This window comes from Coregonus lavaretus (assembly GCF_964263955.1).
Source record: "Coregonus lavaretus genome assembly, contig: HAP1_SCAFFOLD_829, whole genome shotgun sequence".
NCBI classification, from domain to species: Eukaryota; Metazoa; Chordata; class Actinopteri; order Salmoniformes; family Salmonidae; genus Coregonus; species Coregonus lavaretus.
Window position 1 is genome coordinate 144,215 of NW_028162652.1, and position 24,055 is coordinate 168,269.

Here is a 24,055-nt window from a genome sequence, read left to right on the forward strand (position 1 = left end):
TCCTTGGCAGTAGGCGTAATTAGTCGATTGGACTCAGGTGATAATTGTTACAGGCTGATTACTCTGATGAACGAGCCAGTAGAGGTCAGAACTGCTCTGGGGTTTCACTGTCTACAAGACTGAGGGTCGGTTTGCTGTGGGGTCTGTATGTTGGAGACTGGAGTGGACTGTCTAGTTAGTAACCACACCCACAGCTTTGAAAGAGAGGCTAGAGAGAGTGGACTGGGCTGAGTAGTCAGGAACCACACCCACAGCTTTGAAAGAGAGGCTAGAGAGAGTGGACTGGGCTGAGTAGTCAGGAACCACACCCACAGCTTTGAAAGAGAGGCTAGAGAGAGTGGACTGGGCTGAGTAGTCAGGAACCACACCCACAGCTTTGCAATACGGGTTTGTGAAAGAACCCTCTCACTCCCCCACAACACCAGGCCGGGTCTGGAACAGAGCAGTAGGCAGTAACTTGACGTTGGTCTGACATCACCTCTCGCCTGGCTGCTGGAAGGATAGAAGATGGCTGTGAATAAGTGTGTGAAGTACCTGCTCTTCCTCTTCAACCTACTGTTCTGGGTGAGTCATATTAACCTAAATGGTTTTAACTATAGTTTCCTTGATTTGGTTTGACGTTGGTTTTTAATCATATAAATGTGTCTGTGTAGTACAGTGAGGTGTTTGATCGTTTTAGTGATCAACTAGTAGCCCTAGTACATGTAGTATTCATTCAAAAAGCTATTTACATGTCTGTTATGGAAATGAAATCACGTTTCAATGTGTCTGCTAACAATGTGTGAATATCACACGGCCATCTTTCGTTAAAGCCTTCAAGACAAAATAACTCTGACCACTCCCTCCTTCGTATGGTTCCTGTTCCATATATCCACACTAGCTTTTTCCATCTTTGTAAAGACATGATCAATTATAATTCCATCTCGCCACTCTCAGCCCGACCAGAGAGGGGGCCCAGCCAGGTCATAGCAGGCTACTGTATCGATACACTTCTCAGGCCAGCTAAACCCTTTAAAGCATATTAACATTAATGACTTTCTGATTGGTCTCTGTCCTGAGTTTACATGTTTTGTCTTTGGAAAACATGACCTGGTGATTATGTTTTTTTTCTACACAGATTAGACATTCACAACTCCCTTGGTTTGTTTCTCTGTATGTTTTACCACTTCTTAAACTAGTCTCCTAGCCATGGCCTTGACAGGAAACATGGGAAATACAATATTCTTCTACTGTTGATGTGGGGGGAAAAAACTGCTTAGGCATAGTGCTTCATGGTTATCTGTCCTTAGCCTGTTGCCAGGACCTGTCCTGAGTTTTTACGTCAGTTTATGGAGCCTTTAACAAACCAGAAACCATAGAATTAAAGTACAGTATCATCTCTCTGCCAGAAACAACCCATCTCCCACTCCCTAGGCAATTAGGATATATCTACAACCCATCTCCCACCCCCTAGGCAATTAGTATATATCTACAACCCATCTCCCACTCCCTAGGCAATTAGGATATATCTACAACCCATCTCCCACCCCCTAGGCATTTAGTATAGATCTACAACCCATCTCCCACTCCAGAGTTACAGCACTGGAATGTAGAGACTGGCAGGTTGGAGAGTTACAGCACTGGAATGTAGATACTGGCAGGTTGGAGAGTTACAGAACTACGTATTTTCATTAGGCCTGAGGACGTTTCATTACAGTCCCATATTAACCTGCGTTTGGCACTGGTCCCATTCTTAACTTCTGAAACTGGTGGTAGGGGAGGACTGGGCTGGACTAGTACCTCTGACCCTTAGTTGTTGGATAGAAGACATTGGTGCAAGTGTTTTCTTTCTTTCCAGAGAGCACTCTGTTACCTTGGCTGAGTCACATGGCATAGTAGTACACTGTATGTAATGTGGTGCCATTTGGGATTGGATGTGACTCTGTTCATTTATTAACTGGTATGTGTTGCTTGGTCACTTAGTCATTGTTCTAGAATGTGCCGGTACTGCCCTAACTGGTTCTCTCTAGGGTGACTGGGTAGGGAAGGAGAAGTAATTATCTCGGGTTACTGGGTAGGTAGGGAAGGAAGTAATTCTACCTCCACTGACTCTGGAAGGTGTTGCCTTTGCGATGATAGCTTAACAAGCCTTCCCAGTTCCCACAGTTAAAGCAGGGTCGTATTCATCAGTGCACTCCGTAGCTAAATATTTTGCAACATGGAAAATGAAAATGATCATTTCTCAATGGACAAGCCTCTGCCCCTCCCTGATTCAGTCAGTTTTCTTCCGTTTGGTGCATAATGAATGCAACCCAGATGCCTGGCTAAATGTCACCAGGCACAGTGGTGTTTGTTTAGTGTGTGTGTGTGGCTTGAACTCCTTCAACTTCTATATGACTAATGTAGGAAATGTTGCTGGAATTGAATTGTGAATTGCAGAAGAGTATTCTTCTAAAATGGAACACTTGTGGTGTTCTAGAATGGGAAGTTGTTGCCCAGTGTTCCTAGCATAGAACTCACTAGTCATGTATCGAGACATAACTGTAGTCTGTGGTTTAGACTTGTGCTATTTTCTATCAATTTGAGGCAGCCAGTGTTGCCTCACTACAATGACTGAACGCTTGTACGTTTTTGTGTTGCGTTGGTTTACAAACCAAGGGTCCCGTGTAGCTCCGTTGGTAGAGCATGGCGTTTGCAACGCCAGGGTTGTGGGTTCGATTCCCACGGGGGGACCAGTATGGGGGGGGAAAACAATAAATGTATGCACTCACTAACTGTAAGTCGCTCTGGATAAGAGCGTCTGCTAAATGACTAAAATGTAAAGGGTATTCAGTCTGAGGTATAAGGTGTCACCTCCCCTTTGTGGACAGGTTGAAATTACTTGTCCCAAATGTCACCCTAGGATTCCCTTTAGTGCACTACTTTTAACCAGAGGGGTATACTACAAAGCAGGCTCAATGAGTTAGCCAGCTAACTTTGATAAACAACCAGAAATAACAGATTTTTCTGGTTCATTTAACATTAAGAAAGCTTAACCTAGATGAGTGTTTGTTGGTTGACTCAATTAGACCATGCCCATTTCAAGCATATCTAGCTAACTCCTTAATCTTGATTTGAAGTATACCCCTCTGGCCCATAGGGAATAAGGTGCTGTTTGGGATGATGTCATGGCCAGAGAATGACCAGACCAGTCTCTATGCAAGGCTCTACTCACAACCTGTTCTTTGTCAAAGACTCGTGTTTGCTGCCCGTCCAGTGTTGGCAAGGTGACCGGTTTCGAGCCTGGTCGGTCTTATCTCAAGAACAAAAAAATATTTGTTATGTTTTGTCTTGCGTCGCTTAGCAGCAATCTGATAGAAAAAGCATTAGGGGGAAATACCCACAATGGTTTCTATGAATTGTGATGTGGGTTGTTTACAAGTCCTGGGAATCTCAATTGTATTTCTTTAAAAAAAAAAGTGGAACTGTTCATTGCATTTCTCTAAGTAGTAGCCCAACTTAAGTCTTACCAATCCACCAATTTGACCAGATGACCTTACCTAGGCTATAGTGTAATATATTAACTGGAGATTACCTTACCTAGGCTATAGTGTAATATATTAACCAGAGATGACCTTACCTAGGCTATTTACATTTGCATTTGTCATTTAGCAGACGCTCTTATCCAGAGCGACTAGGGTTAAATGCCTTGCTCAAGGGCACATCGACAGATTTCACCTAGTCGGCTCGGGGATTAGAACCAGCGGTTACTGGCACAACGCTCTTAACCACTAAGCTACCTGCCGCCCTATAGTGTAATATATTAACCAGAGATGACCGTACCTACAGTGGCTTCTCTTTCAATGGATGTAAGAGGCGAGGATAGGATTTGAGGAATCAAGGAAAACAATTTGAGATTCTCCCATGTGGTCTAGCATCCATTGTTGTGACCACAGGAAAGCTATCCTCCTGTGGTGGTTGGATGATGCTGTATCTCATCCTTGATTGTGGTGGTTCAACTGTAGTTTCACAGTGGTGGTGGTTCAACTGTAGTTTCACAAAGTCGCCACCAGATGTAGCTAGTGTGTTTTTGTGCATCTTTGACATGAATCCACATTCATGTTGAGTTGGTACGGCAACAAGACCTGTTAATGTAATCCCAGTGACATTGAAATGCACAACTTTATAAAGCTGATTCTAGATAAAGTGTTCATTTCATCTCTTTTTTTTTTTTTTTTTCTTCCCCCAGATCAGTGGATGCATCATTCTTGGTGTCTCCATCTACCTCAAAGTGAGCAAGAATGGAAACGTGGTAAGGAAATGTCCAGTCTGACACTACATTGCCATCCCCATCAAAAGCTTTACACAGTAAAAAAATAACAAGTGTAAACCCATCACCTTGATAAAAAAAAAAAAAAAAAAGGGATCCAGTCATATAAATATATTTAGCACGTAATATCGACATGTAGAAATGACTGAGAAACTGCCTGTCCCCCTTCCATCAGATAATGGACGAGGCAGTGCCGTTTGTAGACCTGCTGATAGCTGTTGGTGTCATCATCATGGTCCTGGGCTTCTTGGGCTGCTGCGGAGCCATTAAGGAAAACCGCTGCATGCTCATTCTGGTGAGGGGAAACACACACACACACACACACCCTTACAATGGCTAACCCTCACATTTTAAAAATTTAAAAATGCAACAGTATTGTACACTGCATAGGATAACGCTGTCCCAAATAGCCAACCGCTGAAGCACCGAACACAGGCAGCAGTCGGCCACAGACCAGCAGTCAGACACACTATAAAACAAAACCTTTATTATACTGCTCTACTTTTTGTCCTGGGTGCCATTTTGAGCCTGTACGCCTGTAAAAGGAAGTGGATGCGGTTAGCTGCAAGATGTGGAGGAGGTCTTGTTGTTTGTCACCTAGTAGGTCAGTGGTGTTTTAATCTTCATGTTAAAGGTGTGGTTTGGCCTCTGGGGGTTTTAGTGGCTTTTAGAAATGTTCTGTGACACTTTCACTCAGTGGAACTTTGGTTTGGTTAGATCCTACAACTAGTCTCTCCATATACCTACACACGATCATGTATTTAACCTTTTTTTTATATATACATGTTCGAGATGGCATCTCTTTTGCAAGAGAGACCATTGCAAGTATGAGATTGCAAGTATGAGATTGTAAGGCTTTTAGTGAATCTAATGGTTTCCCCAGGTCACCCATGGGAAAGGACTTCTGGGGACAGATTTTCACAGCTTTTAATCTGGATCAGAATGATCCAGATTCTGTAATTGTCTTTTTTTGCTATCCAGGATCAGATTGATCTGGCTGGTTTTGCTATACAGAATCAAATCAAATTTTATTTGTCACATGCACCGACTACAACAGGTGTAGACCTTACCGTGAAATGCTTACTTACAAGCCCTTAACCAACAATGCAGTTCAAGAAATAGAGTTAAGAACATATTTACTAAACACAATCAAATAACGAGGCTATATAAAGAGGGTAACGGTACCGAGTCAATGTGCAGGTTAGTCGAGGTAATTTGTACATGTAGGTAAGGGTGAAGTGACTATGCATAGATAATAAACAGTGAGTAGCAGCAGCATAAAAACAAAGGGAGGGGGGAGGGGTCAATGTAAATAGTCTGGGGAGGGGGGAGGGGTCAATGTAAATAGTCTGGGTGGCCATTTGATGAATTGTTCAGCAGTCATGATTTGGGGGTAGAAGCTGTTAAGGAGCCTTTTGATTCTAAACTTGGCTCTCCGGTACCGCTTGCCGTGCGGTAGCAGAGAGAACAGTCTGACTTGGGTGACTGGAGTCTTTGACAATTTTGTGGGCCTTCCTCTGACACCGCCTAGTATATAGGTCCTGGATGGCAGGAAGCTTGGCCCCAGTGATGTACTGGGCCGTACGCACTACTCTTTGAAGCGCCTTACGGTCGAGTGCCGAGCAGTTGCCATACAAGGCGGTGACGCAACCGGTCAGGATGCTGCATCTGTAGAACATTTTGAGGATCTGTGGACCCATGCCAAATCTTTTCAGTCTCCTGAGGGGGAATAGGCTTTGTCGTGCCCTCTTCACGACTGTCTTGGTATGTGTGGACCATGATAGTTTGTTGGTGATGTGGACACCAAGGAACTTGAAACTCTCAACCTGCTCCACTACAGCCCCGTCGATGTTAATGGGGGCCTGTTCAGTCCTCCTTTTCTTGTAGTCCACGATCAGCTCCTTTGTCTTGATCACGTTGAGGGAGAGGTTGTTGTCCTGGCACCACGCTGCCAGGTATCTGACCTCCTCCCTATAGGCTGTCTCATCGTTGTCGGTGATCAGGCCTACCACTTGTGTCGTCAGCAAACTTAATGATGGCGTTGGAGTCGTGCGCGGCCACGCAGTTGTGGGTGAGCAGGGAGTACAGGAGGGGACTAAGCACGCACCCCTGAGGGGCCCCCGTGTTGAGGATCAGCGTGGCGGATGTGTTGCCTACCCTTACCACCTGGGGGCGGCCCGTCAGGAAGTCCAGGACCCAGTTGCAGAGGGAGGTGTTTAGTCCTAGGGTCCTTAGCTTAGTGATGAGCTTTGTTGGGCTCTATGGTGTTGAACGCTGAGCTGTAGTCAATTAACAGCATTCTCACATAGGTGTTCCTTTTGTCCAGGATCAGATCGATCTGGCTGGTTTTGCTATCCAGGATCAAATTGATCTGGCTGTTTTTCTTTTCCTCCAGAAAATAATTGGATAGGATCATTCCGATCCAGATGCCACAATATCAAAGATCACAGAATCCAGATGTTCAGTGCTTTGAACTGGCCTACACCTCGCCATCTAATTACTTATTATGGATCCCCATTAGCTGCTGCCAAGGCATCAGCTACTCTTCCTGGTCCGGCAAAATTAAGGCAGTTATACAATTCTAAAAACATCTAATGGACAGCTTGGGGTACTACCTCACTGTTATAGGGATACAGAGATGAGTAAACTACATGAATTAAAATACGTCAAATGTAAAATGGAGCCTGCAAATCCCTTATACAGTGCCTTTTGGAAGTATTCATGTAAATGTGATATCTGTTTTTAATTTTCAATACATTTGCAAACATTTCTAAACATGTTTTCACTTTGTCATTATGCAGCATTGTGAGGGAAAAAAATCTCTTTCATCCATTTTGAATTCAGGCAGGTACACAATGTGTAAGTCAAGGGGTATGAATACTTTCTAAAGCCACTGTAAGTAGATGGATTTATTTGACACTTCTCAATATAACAACTATCCTGCAGTCAATTTAACGTAACGAAGCTTTGGTTTTCAGATGTAACGTGTTTGGACCTCCTTTAGTTCCGTTGTAATGTCTTGGTTGTAGGACCGTTCACCTTTTCTAAAACCACCCAGACTCCACCCTCCCAGTGGGATCAAGATGATCACGATTTACGGTCTCAAAAATATCCTCATTACATTTAATCATGATTTTTAAAGGTGATATTGGATTACCAAATCCTTATATGAAAGATCAGAGTATCATTTCACTTTTGAAAAACCCAATTCTGATATTTTTAATCTTATCTGATAAGTTGAATCCAGTTCACTTTTAGAAAAACTTCCTGGACCAATAGCATGTGGTGGGCATATCATGTTATTGTTTTGTTTCAGTTCTTCGTCGGGCTGCTCCTCATCTTCATCCTCCTGCTGATCGCCGGAATCCTGGGAGCTGTCGGAGAGAAGAAGGTAAGGAGGAAACCCTGACTGGTTCAATCAACGTTTCCACGTTTTTAAATGAAATTACGTTGAACCAACGTGGAATAGACATTGAATTGAAGTCTGTGCTCCGTAGGATGTCACACACCCACTGTTAGCGAGGGGAAGGTGACACACTCGTCGCGATCAGATTTGTTCATTTTATTCATTTAGCAGACGCTCTTATCCAGAGCGACTTACAGGCGCAATTAGGGTTAAGGTGCCTTGTGCGAAGGCACATCGACAGATTTTTCACCTAGTCGGCTCGGATTTGAACCATTGACCTTTCGGTTACTGGCCCAACGCTCTTAACCGCTATGCTACCTGTTGTGGGGACAATTGAATTCCTACAAAAAAAATGTAGTCCCTCGTATACAGTCAGTACCTTGACACTTCTTGAATATGTGTTTTAATAAAACATGCTTTCCACACCGGTTTCGTGTGTGTGACTCCCATACTGTTCAATGACTGTGTAAATGGCCTCTTCCAGTCTCAGGTGTGGGTGAAGGAGAGTCTGGGGAAGCTGCTGCCACTGAGGGACCAGAAGCCTGACGTCCAGACGGACATCCAGAAACTGGAAGTGGAGGTACCATAGAGAACGATAGATCTTCATTATGGTGTCTGTGAACACACGGTGGCCAACGCCATTGAGGTACTCACCATTTTTGAAGTAGTACACTCTCTTCTTCACGAGTCAAAGTAATTGGTTGATCTCTCCTGATGACCCGGTTGGACATGACTCCGACAGGGTCATCAGGAGGGATCAGCCGATGAAGTTGACTACTTCAAAATGGAGAAAGTCCTCAGTGGCGCTACCCCATGTTAAAACAGGCTTTTGGCCACCAGAGTCTTCTATCCAACTCTATGGGAGGTACCGAGATGAATCACCTGGACGTAGGATGCGCCACAAATGGCACCAATTCCCTAATAGTGTATTACTTTTGAGCAGGACCCAGAGGGCTCTGGTCCAAAGCAGTGCACTATAAAGGGAATAGGGTGCATCCTATGTCCAGGTGATTCATCTCGGCACCTCCCATAGAGTTGGATAGAAGACTCTGGTGGCCAAAAGCCTGTGTTAACATGGGTAGCGCCATTGGGATAGGGTGCCATTTGGGTCGCATCCTATGTCCAGGTGATTCATCTCGGTACCTGCCATTGACTGTCCAGTCTTGAATTTGTCAGTGGTGAATAATTGTTTGTTTAGTGGGCTCCAGATGAATTGTTCTAATTCAATTGGCTACGGATGTTATTGGATCATTTTGTAGACAAACTGAATAACATTTTTTTTAAATCGTTAGATGGGCTGTTACCTGAACAGATCGTAGTAAAATATTTTGCAATGGGGAAAATGACAGTGTGCCTTTACTGAACACAACCCCAGTGTTGGTAAGATGGAGGGCTAACTCACTTGTTTTCCAGGCAAAGTGCTGTGGCCTGATCAACGGAGCCTCTGACTGGGGCTCCACTGTCCCCGGCTCTTGTAACTGTGTTGACGCCGCTCAAGCCTGCCAACTTGCAGATGGACGCCAAGTGTACTCAACGGTGAGCAGAGATTGATTTATTATTAATAAAATACTATTTATAAAATGCTTTTCAAGGAAGATGGCGTTACATTGTACAAAATAAACAAATCAATAAACGTACTCTACATCACATCACACTACCGCGACCATCACACTACCGCGACCATCACACTACCCCTACACTACATCACACTACCACTACATCACACTACCAGTACACTACCGCTACATCACACTACCGCTACATCACACTACCGCTACACTACATCACACTACCAGTACACTACCGCTACATCACACTACCGCTACATCACACTACCGCTACACTACATCACACTACCAGTACACTACCGCTACATCACACTACCGCTACATCACACTACCGCTACATCACACTACCCCTACACTACATCACACTACCCCTACACTACATCACACTACCCCTACACTACATCACACTACCCCTACGCTACATCACACTACCCCTACACTACATCACACTACCCCTACACTACATCACACTACCCCTACACTACATCACACTACCCCTACGCTACATCACACTACCCCTACGCTACATCACACTACCCCTACACTACATCACACTACCCCTACCATCACGCTACCCCTACACTACATCACACTACCCCTACACTACATCACACTACCCCTACACTACCCCTACGCTACATCACACTACCCCTACACTACATCACACTACCCCTACCATCACACTACCCCTACACTACATCACACTACCCCTACACTACCCCTACCATCACACTACCCCTACACTACATCACACTACCCCTACCATCACACTACCCCTACCATCACACTACCCCTACCATCACACTACCCCTACGCTGCATCACACTACCCCTACACTACATCACACTACCCCTACACTACATCACACTACCGCTACATCACACTACCCCTACACTACATTACACTACCCCTACACTACATTACACTACCCCTACACTACATCACACTACCCCTACACTACATTACACTACCCCTACACGACATCACACTACCCCTACACTACATCACACTACCCCTACACTACATTACACTACCCCTACACTACATCACACTACCCCTACACTACATCACACTACCCCTACACTACATCACACTACCCCTACACTACATCACACTACCCCTACACTACATCACACTACCCCTACACTACATCACACTACCGCTACATCACATCACACTACCCCTACACTACATCACACTACCCCTACCATCACACTACCCCTACACTACATCACACTACCCCTACACGACATCACACTACCCCTACACTACATCACACTACCCCTACACTACATCACACTACCAGTACACTACCGCTACATCACACTACCCCTACACTACATCACACTACCCCTACGCTGCATCACACTACCCCTACGCTGCATCACACTACCCCTACACTACCCCTACACTACATCACACTACCCCTACACTACCCCTACGCTACATCACACTACCCCTACGCTGCATCACACTACCCCTACGCTGCATCACACTACCCCTACACTACCCCTACGCTGCATCACACTACCCCTACACTACCCCTACGCTACATCACACTACCCCTACACTACATCACACTACCAGTACACTACCGCTACATCACACTACCCCTACGCTACATCACACTACCCCTACGCTACATCACACTACCCCTACGCTACATCACACTACCCCTACGCTGCATCACACTACCCCTACGCTGCATCACACTACCCCTACACTACCCCTACACTACATCACACTACCCCTACACTACCCCTACGCTACATCACACTACCCCTACGCTGCATCACACTACCCCTACACTACCCCTACACTACATCACACTACCCCTACACTGCATCACACTACCCCTACGCTGCATCACACTACCCCTACACTACCCCTACACTACATCACACTACCCCTACGCTGCATCACACTACCCCTACACTACCCCTACACTGCATCACACTACCCCTACACTGCATCACACTACCCCTACACTACATCACACTACCCCTACGCTACATCACACTACCCCTACACTACATCACACTACCCCTACACTACCCCTACACTACCCCTACGCTACATCACACTACCCCTACACTACCCCTACACTGCATCACACTACCCCTACACTGCATCACACTACCCCTACACTACATCACACTACCCCTACGCTACATCACACTACCCCTACACTACATCACACTACCCCTACACTACCCCTACACTACCCCTACACTACATCACACTACCCCTACACTACCCCTACACTACCCCTACACTACATCACACTACCCCTACGCTACATCACACTACCCCTACACTACATCACACTACCCCTACACTACCCCTACACTACCCCTACGCTACATCACACTACCCCTACACTACCCCTACACTGCATCACACTACCCCTACACTGCATCACACTACCCCTACACTACATCACACTACCCCTACGCTACATCACACTACCCCTACGCTACATCACACTACCCCTACACTACATCACACTACCCCTACACTACATCACACTACCCCTACACTACATCACACTACCCCTACACTACATCACACTACCCCTACACTACATCACACTACCAGTACACTACCGCTACATCACACTACCCCTACACTACATCACACTACCCCTACACTACATCACACTACCCCTACGCTGCATCACACTACCCCTACGCTGCATCACACTACCCCTACACTACCCCTACACTACATCACACTACCCCTACACTACCCCTACGCTACATCACACTACCCCTACGCTGCATCACACTACCCCTACACTACCCCTACGCTACATCACACTACCCCTACGCTGCATCACACTACCCCTACACTACCCCTACGCTGCATCACACTACCCCTACACTACCCCTACGCTACATCACACTACCCCTACACTACATCACACTACCAGTACACTACCGCTACATCACACTACCCCTACGCTACATCACACTACCCCTACGCTACATCACACTACCCCTACGCTACATCACACTACCCCTACGCTGCATCACACTACCCCTACGCTGCATCACACTACCCCTACACTACCCCTACACTACATCACACTACCCCTACACTACCCCTACGCTACATCACACTACCCCTACGCTGCATCACACTACCCCTACACTACCCCTACACTACATCACACTACCCCTACACTGCATCACACTACCCCTACGCTGCATCACACTACCCCTACACTACCCCTACACTACATCACACTACCCCTACGCTGCATCACACTACCCCTACACTACCCCTACACTGCATCACACTACCCCTACACTGCATCACACTACCCCTACACTACATCACACTACCCCTACGCTACATCACACTACCCCTACACTACATCACACTACCCCTACACTACATCACACTACCCCTACACTACATCACACTACCCCTACACTACATCACATTACCCCTACACTACCCCTACACTACATCACACTACCCCTACACTACATCACACTACCCCTACACTACATCACACTACCCCTACACTACATTACACTACCCCTACACTACATCACACTACCGCTACACTACATCACACTACCCCTACACTACATCACACTACCCCTACACTACATCACACTACCCCTACACTACCCCTACACTACATCACACTACCCCTACACTACATCACACTACCCCTACACTACCCCTACACTACATCACACTACCCCTACACTACCCCTACACTACATCACACTACCCCTACACTACATCACACTACCCCTACACTACCCCTACACTACATCACACTACCCCTACACTACCCCTACACTACATCACACTACCCCTACGCTACATCACACTACCCCTACACTACATCACACTACCCCTACGCTACATCACACTACCCCTACACTACCCCTACGCTACATCACACTACCCCTACGCTACATCACACTACCCCTACGCTACCCCTACACTACATCACGCTACCCCTACATCACGCTACCCCTACATCACGCTACCGCTACCATCACGCTACCATAACTCTACCCCTACACTACATCACGCTACCGCTACCATCACGCTACCATTACCATCACACTCCTATTAACAACCTGTACAGGGCACTGATCTACAGCCACATGAAACCATAGAGGGTTCCAGGATGATACAACCATGTGCCTCAAAGTCTTCCTACAATCAACCTGCACTGGTGTTCACTGGTGTTCACTGGTGTTCACTGGTGTTGACTGGTGTTGACTGGTGTTCACTGGTGTTCACTGGTGTTCACTGGTGTTCACTGGTGTTCACTGGTGTTCACTGGTGTTCACTGGTGTTGACTGGTGTTCACTGGTGTTGACTGGTGTTCACTGGTGTTCACTGGTGTTCACTGGTGTTGACTGGTGTTGACTGGTGTTGACTGGTGTTGACTGTTTTTTTTCTTCTTCTTTGTCTTCTGCAGCCTTGTGTCAAGTTTGTGACTTCCTTCATGGAGAAACACGCAATCATCGCGCTGGGGATTGCATTCGGCGTCGCAGTCTTGATGGTAAGAATCCAAAAGTCCCATTGCTATAACAAATCCACTATTAATACATTATAATATGCAACGTACCGGTCATAGAAATTGAATATATTTCTATGGTACTAGTCAATGTTCAGTACTGGTCTGTTTCATCTTCTCCATCTCTTACTTTATGGCTGTTGTCATTGTCATTAAGATGGATATGTGCAATTCACTCTGTCACTGTTCAATAGTTAGTGAACGTGTCCTGGTCCCAGATCTGTTGCCACCTTCTTGGCAACGCAGATGTCAAATAACAACCCGTTGGCAAGACTGTACAAACGGCTCTGGAACCAGGCTAGACACCCCGAATTTGATGTGGGACCGGGGCTATAGCCTGGTAGTGAGTGGGTTGTGAAGTACCTTCTTTCGTTTTGTGTTTCAGCTCTTTGGAATGGCCTTCGCCATGACCCTGTACTGCCAGATTGGGAAGAGGGATGCCAACACTGCCTAAATGCAGCGACACATGATACACCTTCATCCAGGGTTGTGGTCAATTTTGAATTGGAAGTCATCAATTCAGGAAGTAAACTGAAATTCCAATTGAAAAAAAAAAGATCTATTTTCAATGATTTCTCAAACTGAAAAGCAGAAGTTATTTATTCCTAATTTTTACATTAGAATTTTAAATACAAATCACTTCCTGAATTGACTGACTTCAATTCAAATTGACCCCAATCATGACTTTATCAAAAGTTGGCTTTGACATATCCCATACAGCATGCATGCAACGTGTACTTTATACTGAACGTCAGGGTTGGGGTTCAATTCCAGTCAATTCAGGAAGTACACTGAAATTCCAATTCTCTTCAATGAGCAATATTTGGAATGGAGTTTGCATTGTGAATTGACTGGACTTGAAATGGCATGGACCCCAACATGCTGAGCATCACTATGGACTGCATGTGTTTCTATATCTTTTACCTGCGCCAAATGATGCTCTGATTTGGGTTTCAGATCTTTGTTAAATTATGGCAGTGTCTTGACTTGTGAAGTTGATTGAGCCATATCTCATTGAACATGCATTAGTCTTTTTGAAAGAGCTCTGTTTCCATTGACTACTGCTCTACGTATTTCTCACTGAAGTCCATACACTGAACTTTGTATAATTCATGCTCAAATGTTTTAAACTTTTTCCAAATTGTATTGCAATCTCGTAGATATTAGTCTGATGGTAATATTGATCAAGCTGTATATAATTTTGCCTGTTTTTAAAAAAAATGTAATTTATATAATGATTGCAGTACATGTCAGTGTCTTCTGTTCAAGGCCTGTGAGCTTTACGTCCTTCCTCTTCTGAGGTACTTTACAAATAAAGAAAAGTCATTCATTTGGTTGCCCCCATTTGCTTCCCGCCTCTTCAGAGAACAACTTTGACTCATTACTTTAACACTCTTTTTTTTCTAGTTCTGACTCCTGAAGAAACCAGGGCCTCAGAGTAGGAGGGCTGATCTAGGTTCAGTTTTGTAATAGATCAGATGACATGGACCGGTGGGGGGGGGACCTGATCCTAGATCAGCGCTCCTCCTCTGAGGGGCTTTATAAACACGGGCCCAGCTCTCTTTACATGGTGTTGATTCCTCCCTACTACCCATATAACCTGTATAGAATCCACCTGTATTTTGTAGGTCTATCTGGGGTAATGAACTACAACACAACCTTACGAAACAGGAACAATCCTGGGTTGTATTTATTAGGCACCAAGTTGAAGACCACTAACAAACTGGGAGGAACTAACAGAACCTGACCAATGAGAAACGCTTGTTTTTTTGTTTTCGCTACGGTGTGCACGAATGAATACCACCCTGATGTCTGAGGAACTATAGAAAACAACTGGAAATCACACAAAACCCAGAGTTTTTCTTTCAATGCACATTGAGAGAGCGAGACGAGAGTGAGACCAGAACTACAATGTGTTGTTCTTGCTCTTTTAGAGGCTGGCTGCTTTTCTTCACTACCCTACAAGTGGTAATGCAACACTTCAATACTATGTCATTATATTGTGTTTTATTTTAATCAATCTTTAACGGATACTCTTTTTAAAATCTAAAGTGGTGTCCAAAGGCAGAGCAACTGCAGCTAAGAGACTGCAATATTATGAATATATTTATTTTATAATCGTTTCTCTCCCAAAATGTCGTCTTCAGATTGGTGGCATGAGTTTCATTGTCACCCCTTGGATGTATTACAGGAGTAGTAAAAGTGTAAGCAACATTTTTCTAACCGGATATTTTCATCTTGCATGTGACTGCAATGCAACAAACTACGTGTTGTTTTTGCTGTGTTAGAGCAATGATGTGTGTTTAATGTTGAAGGACCTAGATGAACGTCTGTCTCCAGTCAGATGGGCTATCTTCACAGCCGGTGCGGTCTCCTTTCTCCTCGGCATCACCGGTATGCATGGAGCTCGTAAGAGGAACAAGAACGTCCTGATCACGGTACGTTCAGTTCTTAAAAGGGGCAATCTGGGATTCAAACAATGCCATCATCCTGACGCTATTTTGTAAACCGCTGAGGGATGCGGCTTGAAAAAATTTAACCGCTCTCAAATTACTCTCAAACTATAAGACGGTTGAACTGAGCTCATGAGGCATTTATGAGTTATATTCTTCAATAATAAATAGCTATATATCGTTAATTGACAAGTCAGAAACCCGATGGATCAATCCCAGATTTCCCGTTTATTAAAGCCAAAATCTCATTGGTAATGTCAACGAATTAAATACTTTATTATTTGACCCCTTTTACAACTAAGACCAAGTCAAGTATATCACGGTGTACAGTGTATTGCCCCCCAATATAATGTTTATGATTTACGTTATTCATGAGGTGATGTAGTATTCAGTTGGATCTTGTCTTCGATGCTTTGGACTGGGGTTTCTGGCCTACTATCTTCCTCCACAGGTAGGACAGAATTACAAGTTAAAGTCTATAAAAATAAACAAATATTTTTTAAACATTGATATTTATTTAATTGTGTCCAATCAATTTTTTTGTATATATATTTTTTAGTTTCCAAATATGATTAAAGCCTTGTATGAAAAGTACATCCCATTGCACACAAACGGAAGAGATCTGGTACCAGGACTGACGGCATTACAAACCATTGTAAGTTATTATCTAACAGGATGTGGTTTTATATGATCAGTTAAACTGGTCTAAACCAGATCTTTAGAAACCGGCCACACCCATGTCATTAAATATTTAACTTTACTCAACAACAAAAATCAGAAAAACAGAAAAGTTGTCCTGAAAAAATAATTTTCCAAATATTTAACTCAGTTAAATATTTTAATTAAATGTGAATTGTCTTGCCACGTTTCGTGTTTCCCTTTTCTTAAATCTGAACAGGGGAAATGCTGTGGATTGGTCAACGGGTATGAAGATTGGGGTTCTCATGTCCCCTCCTCCTGTTACTGCTCTCCTCTCCAAGGAGAGTCCTTTGTTCTTCCTGAGGTCAGACTGGGTCTTACATCTACAGAAATTAGACTATGACTGTCTGTACATTCACTGTATACTTCTATGGACTGAACACATAAATCCATTTTATTTTCTCCTGTATACAGCAGGGATATGTTTACAAACAAGTGAGTGTTGGTTTTCCTATACATGTAGTAGTCTGGTCATTATAATAGCTAGACGTAACATAGAGCTGTTGGTGGTGGTGTTGGTGTTCATTTTTGTAATTCCTTCTTTGTTGGTATTATTTCAGCCTTGTCTTGATCTACTTGTGAAGGTGTACGTGGACATGAATATTGTGAGGAACAGCTGTATTTTCTATGTGGTCTTTACGGTGAGTGCAGTACTTGTACCGCAGAAAGGTCAGGGTCAGGGTCAGAAATATTTTAGCTATTTTCACAACCACAATGATCGGCGCAGTTGCTGGCATTGGCGCGAAAGGGCTGGGTTTTGATGAATAAACAAGTCTTGCCTTGGAATCAACTCCAATTCCAATGTAAGTCCATTATAGTTTGTTAAATGGCTTACAGAAACGAAATAATAAAATGTAGACCTATCCCATCTTTGCTAAATATGTTAACTTGAACCTGTTTGCAGTCCACATTGTTTGAAGTAATCAAATGGCTTCAATATGGAAATATAAACATAGCATTCGCCCTGATCTAGCGGCTAGGCCTACTGTAAATTGCATTAAGGCTGAGCATGGACATGCCAAATGTTGTCAATAAGCGAGATTGAATACACTAAAAGTAAAAGTAATTCTAATCAAATTCTAAACAAAACGAAAACGACAGCTTGACAAAGATCCAATATAAAGACAATGGGAGAATGTCCACTCACCCTTATACTGCTTCCAAATAGAAATGTTTTATAAACATATTGCAACCATCTTAGAGATCGCATTCACACTTCTCCAGAAGTTGCATTGCAGGCACGCCACGGACGTTCTCACCATAAAACCAGGACGGTGAATCATTCTAATAAGTTTGGTATTAATCAAATTCTACAAAAAAACAAGCAATCTGTTAGTTTTTTTTCACCAACAATAAATACATGTAAAATGTAGCCTAATGATGTCATAAATTCTCCAGCATAAATACAGACATGACGCATTGCTGTTAAAACCAGTCTTCGTTATAGTATATATATATATATATATATATATATATTATTTAGCAGACGCTCTTATCCAGAGCGACTTACATGAGCAATTAGGGTCAAGTGCCTTGCTCAAGGGCACATCGACAGATTTTTCACCTAGTCGGCTCGGGGATTAGAACCAGCGACCTTTCGGTTACTGGCAAAATGCTCTTAACCACTAAGCTACCTGCCGCCCCATAGTAGGCCTAGGGTAAGGGTTTTCGGATTTTTTAAAATAGGAAACGGAAAATGAACCATTTTTACAAGAAAAATTACTTCCAAATAGAGGTTCGCCGGTATTCACCAAGGTTTTAATCTCTCGTTTCATGATGGGCATTCCCACACGTAGCCTTCATCATAAAGGGGGTTTACGCACGGGAGTTGCAGTGCTAAAATAATGTAGGCCTGCCTACAATACATAGATAAAAAGGGAATGTCAGCTCAATGTTTTTACTCCTCTCAAACTTGATCTTTTAATAAAGCTTCTGTGATGAAGAATAATTTCCAAGCAGTCTCACGAGCCACACACTTTATTGACGGTTTTGACTAGCCTACTTGATTACATTGGGCAGGACAAAAAGAAAACAGCCTTCATTGAGAGGAACGGAAGCTATGCTTGGTTTTTAATAAAATAAAACGAAATGGGGGGGGAAATAGTGTTTTATGTTTCTAAATATGAAGTATACAGGCACCAAATCACATCTTGTTCCAAGCACATATGGGGCAGTGCGCGTCACGGCTGGATAGGCTGCGTTTCCTGCATTAATGCTAAAATATTTCCACCCCTCCCACCTGAGCACAAGCATACTGATGTTAGACAGGTAAATTGCCGAACCTGGCGTTAGGCAGTTCCACACAAAAACAATATTTTGGTATTTGTTTCATTAGTCCATTGTTGACAGTCCCAAAAAAGTTTTGCATATCAGCACTCAAGTTTAAGATATGCATCATAAGGGGATGATTTCTGTATTTTGAAAGTTACATATCTTGAAAAGTTGCGCCAGCTGAAAATAGAGCCCCATAGTGTGATATATTTAGTCTGTTCTTTGAATACTGCTTAAGCAACAAGTATTAAACAACACATTTGTTTACAATATTCAAGATAATATCTTGTAGGTTGAATATAAAAACCCATTTCATTGTCTCTTACTTGCAGGCCATTGAAATGCTTCTGGCTTTGGTAATGACCCGAAGAATCAAAAAAGACTCCTCGGCTGAGGTGACCGAGGCTCTTCGTTATGGAAATGCTTCCAACATGGAAATGGCAACGACTCATCAAGCTCCTCCCATGCTGCCTGCCACACAAGCTCCTCTCATGCTGCCTTCAACACAAGCTCCTCCCATGCTGCCGTACTCACAAGCTCATCTTTACGCCAGCGCTTATTACCCGCCCCCTCCTCCGTACCAGTACTATGGGAAAAACTAGAGGGACGTGACTGACCAGCGAACCCATGTTGAATTTCCTCATTGGTTACGGCTGGACTAGGGTTAGGTTTAAGGTTAGGGTCGGGGTCAGTTACGGCTGGACTAAGGTTAGGTTTAAGGTTAGGGTTGGGGTCAGTTTTAGTGTTTTGCCTTCATTGGACTGCCAACGTGTTGCACCCCAACATGCCTTAGTAAAGGCAGAGCACTTCTGTTAATGTGAGGCAATATAGAAGTTTGTTAGTTCTGGAAATAACGTGGCCGAGGGAAAGGGTCTATTGCGTTGTCAAACAATCACCCACATGAAGCACCAGTTTTCCTATCTGATTACTCCTCTAACGTCAAATAAAGTTTGTCTCATTTTCTAAAGTTCTAAACCATGTGTAATTCGGTGAATAATTTGTTGGCTTTCAGTGATGCGTGATGTGTATAAAGGGTTCATCTTTTTCTTGCTAAGGTTGTCAGGGCTGGTTTGTTATTTCCCATCATACTGTTCAACAGTATTATGCCTCACATGCAGGTATACACAGCGTGTGCAGATCAGTGCTGTTAAAAAGACAACCACAGTATGTTGATTCAGATTCTTGTCGTGAGAATTGAAACCACAAGAGTATAAATGGAACATGAGCAAAGATCCAATATAAAGACAATGGGATAATGTCCACTCACCCTTATACTGCTTCCAAATATGTTTTATAAACATATTGCAACCATTTTACAGATCGCATTCACACTTCTCCCGAAGTTGCATTGCAGGCGCGCCACGGACGTTCTCACCATAAAACCAGGACGGTGAATCATTCGAATAAGTTTGGTATTAATCAAATTCTACAAAAAACAAGCAATCTGTTTTTAGTTTTTTTTCACCAACAATAAATACATGTAAAATGTAGCCTAATGATGTCATAAATTCTCCAGCATAAATACAGACATGACGCATTGCTGTTAAAACCAGTCTTCGTTATAGTAGGCCTAGGGTAAGGGTTTTCGGATTTTTTAAATAGGAAACGGAAAATGAACCATTTTTAGAAGAAAAGTTACTTCCAAATAGATGTTCGCCGGTATTCACCAAGGTTTTAATCTCTCGTCATGATGGGCATTGACACATGTAGCCTCCATCATAAAGGGGGTTTTACGCACGGGAGTTGCAGTGCTAAAATAATGTAGGCCTGCCTACAATACATAGATAAAAAGGGAATGTCAGCTCAATGTTTTACTCCTCTCAAACTTGATCTTTTAATAAAGCTTCTGTGATTAAGAATAATTTCCAAGCAGTCTCACGAGCCACACACTTTATTGACGGTTTTGACTAGCCTACTTGATTACATTGGGCAGGACAAAAAGAAAACAGCCTTCATTGAGAGGAACGGAAGCTATGCTTGGTTTTTAATAAAATAAAACGAAAAGGGGGGGGGGAAATAGTGTTTTATGTTTCTAAATATGAAGTATACAGGCACCAAATCACATCTTGTTCCAAGCACATATGGGGCAGTGCGCGTCACGGCTGGATAGGCTGCGTTTCCTGCATTAATGCTAAAATATTTCCACCCCTCCCACCTGAGCACAAGCATACTGATGTTAGACAGGTAAATTGCCGAACCTGGCGTTAGGCAGTTCCACACAAAAACAATATTTTGGTATTTGTTTCATTAGTCCATTGTTGACAGTCCCAAAAAAGTTTTGCATATCAGGACTCAAGTTTAAGATATGCATCATAAGGGGATGATTTCTGTATTTTGAAAGTTACATATCTTGAAAAGTTGCGCCAGCTGAAAATAGAGCCCCATAGTGTGATATATTTAGTCTGTTCTTTGAATACTGCTTAAGCAACAAGTATTAAACAACACATTTGTTTACAATATTCAAGATAATATCTTGTAGGTTGAATATAAAAACCCATTTCATTGTCTCTTACTTGCAGGCCATTGAAATGCTTCTGGCTTTGGTAATGACCCGAAGAATCAAAAAAGAATCCTCGGCTGAGGTGACCGAGGCTCTTCGTTATGGAAATGCTTCCAACATGGAAATGGCAACGACTCATCAAGCTCCTCCCATGCTGCCTGCCACACAAGCTCCTCCCATGCTGCCTTCAACACAAGCTCCTCCCATGCTGCCGTCCTCACAAGCTCATCTTTACGCCAGCGCTTATTACCCGCCCCCTCCTCCGTACCAGTACGATGGGAAAAACTAGAGGGACGTGACTGACCAGCGAACCCATGTTGAATTTCCTCATTGGTTACGGCTGGACTAGGGTTAGGTTTAAGGTTAGGGTCGGGGTCAGTTACGGCTGGACTAAGGTTAGGTTTAAGGTTAGGGTTGGGGTCAGTTACGGCTGGACTAGGGTTAGGTTTAAGGTTAGGGTTGGGGTCAGTTTTAGTGTTTTGCCTTCATTGGACTGCCAACGTGTTGCACCCCAACATGCCTTAGTAAAGGCAGAGCACTTCTGTTAATGTGAGGCAATATAGAAGTTTGTTAGTTCTGGAAATAACGTGGCCGAGGGAAAGGGTCCATTGCATTGTCAAACAATCACCCACATGAAGCACCAGTTTTCCTATCTGATTACTCCTCTAACGTCAAATAAAGTTTGTCTCATTTTCTAAAGTTCTAAACCATGTGTAATTCGGTGAATAATTTGTTGGCTTTCAGTGATGCGTGATGTGTATAAAGGGTTCATATTTTCCTTGCTAAGGTTGTCAGGGCTGGTTTGTTATTTCCCATCATACTGTTCAACAGTATTATGCCTCACATGCAGGTATACACAGCGTGTGCAGATCAGTGCTGTAAAAAAGACAACCACAGTATGTTGATTCAGAGGAATGGAAAACAATGCTTGTCGTGAGAATTGAAACCACAAGAGTATAAATGGAACATGAGCAGTGGAGGCTGCTGAGGGGAGGACGGCTCATAAGAATGGCTGGAATGGAGTCAATGAAATGGTATCAAGAACATGGTTTTAATGTGTTTGATACCATTCTACTCCATTCCATCTATTCCTCTCCATTCCATCTATTCCTCTCCATTCCATCCAATCCACTCCATTCCATCATTCTACTTCATTCCATCCATTCTACTCCTTCCATCCAATCCACTCCATTCCTCTCCATTCCACCCCAATCCACTCCATTCCATCCCAATCATCTCCATTCCAACCATTCTACTCCATCCCAATCCTCTCTACTCCATTCCATCCATTACTCTCCATTCCATCCATTCTACTCCATTCCATTCCATCCATTCCTCTCCATTCCATCCATTCCACTCCATTCCACTCCATTCCATCACAATCCTCTCCATTCCATCCATTCCTCTCCTTTCCTCTCCATTCCATCCATTCCATCCATTCCTCTCCATTCCATCCATTCCTCTCCATTCCTCTCCATTCCATCCATTCCTCTCCATTCCATCCATTCCATCCATTCCATCCATTCCTCTCCATTCCATCCATTCCTCTCCATTCCATCCATTCCTCTCCATTCCATCCATTCCTCTCCATTCCATCCATTCCATCCATTCCATCCATTCCATCCATTCCTCTCCATTCCATCCATTCCATCCATTCCTCTCCATTCCATCCATTCCTCTCCATTCCATCCATTCCATCCATTCCATCCATTCCTCTCCATTCCATCCATTCCTCTCCATTCCATCCATTCCTCTCCATTCCTCTCCATTCCATCCATCCTCTCCATTCCATCCATTCCATCCATTCCATCCATTCCTCTCCATTCCATCCATTCCATCCATTCCATCCATTCCTCTCCATTCCATCCATTCCTCTCCATTCCATCCATTCCATCCATTCCTCTCCATTCCATCCATTCCTCTCCATTCCATCCATTCCATCCATTCCATCCATTCCTCTCCATTCCATCCATTCCATCCATTCCATCCATTCCATCCATTCCTCTCCATTCCATCCATTCCTCTCCATTCCATCCATTCCATCCATTCCATCCATTCCTCTCCATTCCATCCATTCCTCTCCATTCCATCCATTCCTCTCCATTCCATCCATTCCATCCATTCCATCCATTCCATCCATTCCTCTCCATTCCATCCATTCCTCTCCATTCCTCTCCATTCCATCCATTCCATCCATTCCATCCATTCCTCTCCATTCCATCCATTCCATCCATTCCTCTCCATTCCATCCATTCCTCTCCATTCCTCTCCATTCCATCCATTCCATCCATTCCTCTCCATTCCATCCATTCCTCTCC

The 24,055-nt window shown here is 43.7% G+C and overlaps 2 protein-coding genes across 3 annotated transcripts; both read left to right on the plus strand.

Annotated features, from left to right (window-relative positions):
• The first annotated feature begins 264 nt into the window (after positions 1 to 264).
• Positions 265 to 15,180, plus strand: LOC311119061 (tetraspanin-8-like). Of its 2 annotated transcripts, XR_014611900.1 has the most exons (9): positions 312 to 564; positions 4,208 to 4,270; positions 4,464 to 4,583; positions 7,605 to 7,679; positions 8,179 to 8,274; positions 9,108 to 9,230; positions 13,716 to 13,799; positions 14,200 to 14,340; positions 14,598 to 15,157. XR_014611900.1 is itself a non-coding variant. In XM_084193813.1 (8 exons), the coding sequence occupies exons 1-8, from the start codon at positions 508 to 510 to the stop codon at positions 14,266 to 14,268; spliced, it is 687 nt and encodes a 228-aa protein (XP_084049939.1). In that variant the 5' UTR covers positions 265 to 507; the 3' UTR covers positions 14,269 to 15,180. The 2 variants fall into 2 exon arrangements, 1 of the variants encoding a protein (XP_084049939.1); XM_084193813.1 differs by having other exon boundaries at positions 265 to 564; positions 14,200 to 15,180.
• Positions 15,181 to 15,673: 493 nt separating this feature from the next.
• Positions 15,674 to 20,288, plus strand: LOC311119056 (uncharacterized protein). The gene is made up of 9 exons (XM_084193808.1): positions 15,674 to 15,782; positions 15,962 to 16,018; positions 16,130 to 16,252; positions 16,653 to 16,718; positions 16,827 to 16,922; positions 17,166 to 17,270; positions 17,381 to 17,401; positions 17,527 to 17,607; positions 19,570 to 20,288. The coding sequence occupies exons 1-9, from the start codon at positions 15,726 to 15,728 to the stop codon at positions 19,837 to 19,839; spliced, it is 876 nt and encodes a 291-aa protein (XP_084049934.1). The 5' UTR covers positions 15,674 to 15,725; the 3' UTR covers positions 19,840 to 20,288.
• Positions 20,289 to 24,055: the final 3,767 nt, after the last annotated feature.

Coding starts and splice junctions, on each gene's coding strand:
- LOC311119061 (XM_084193813.1), top strand. CDS start 508: ATGGCTGTGAATAAGTGTGTGAAGTACCTGCTCTTCCTCTTCAACCTA. Junction 565..4,207: donor TCTTCAACCTACTGTTCTGG/GTGAGTCATATT, acceptor TTCTTCCCCCAG/ATCAGTGGATGCATCATTCT. Junction 8,275..9,107: donor TCCAGAAACTGGAAGTGGAG/GTACCATAGAGA, acceptor CTTGTTTTCCAG/GCAAAGTGCTGTGGCCTGAT.
- LOC311119056 (XM_084193808.1), top strand. CDS start 15,726: ATGTGTTGTTCTTGCTCTTTTAGAGGCTGGCTGCTTTTCTTCACTACC. Junction 16,923..17,165: donor TGACGGCATTACAAACCATT/GTAAGTTATTAT, acceptor AAATCTGAACAG/GGGAAATGCTGTGGATTGGT. Junction 17,402..17,526: donor AGGGATATGTTTACAAACAA/GTGAGTGTTGGT, acceptor GTATTATTTCAG/CCTTGTCTTGATCTACTTGT.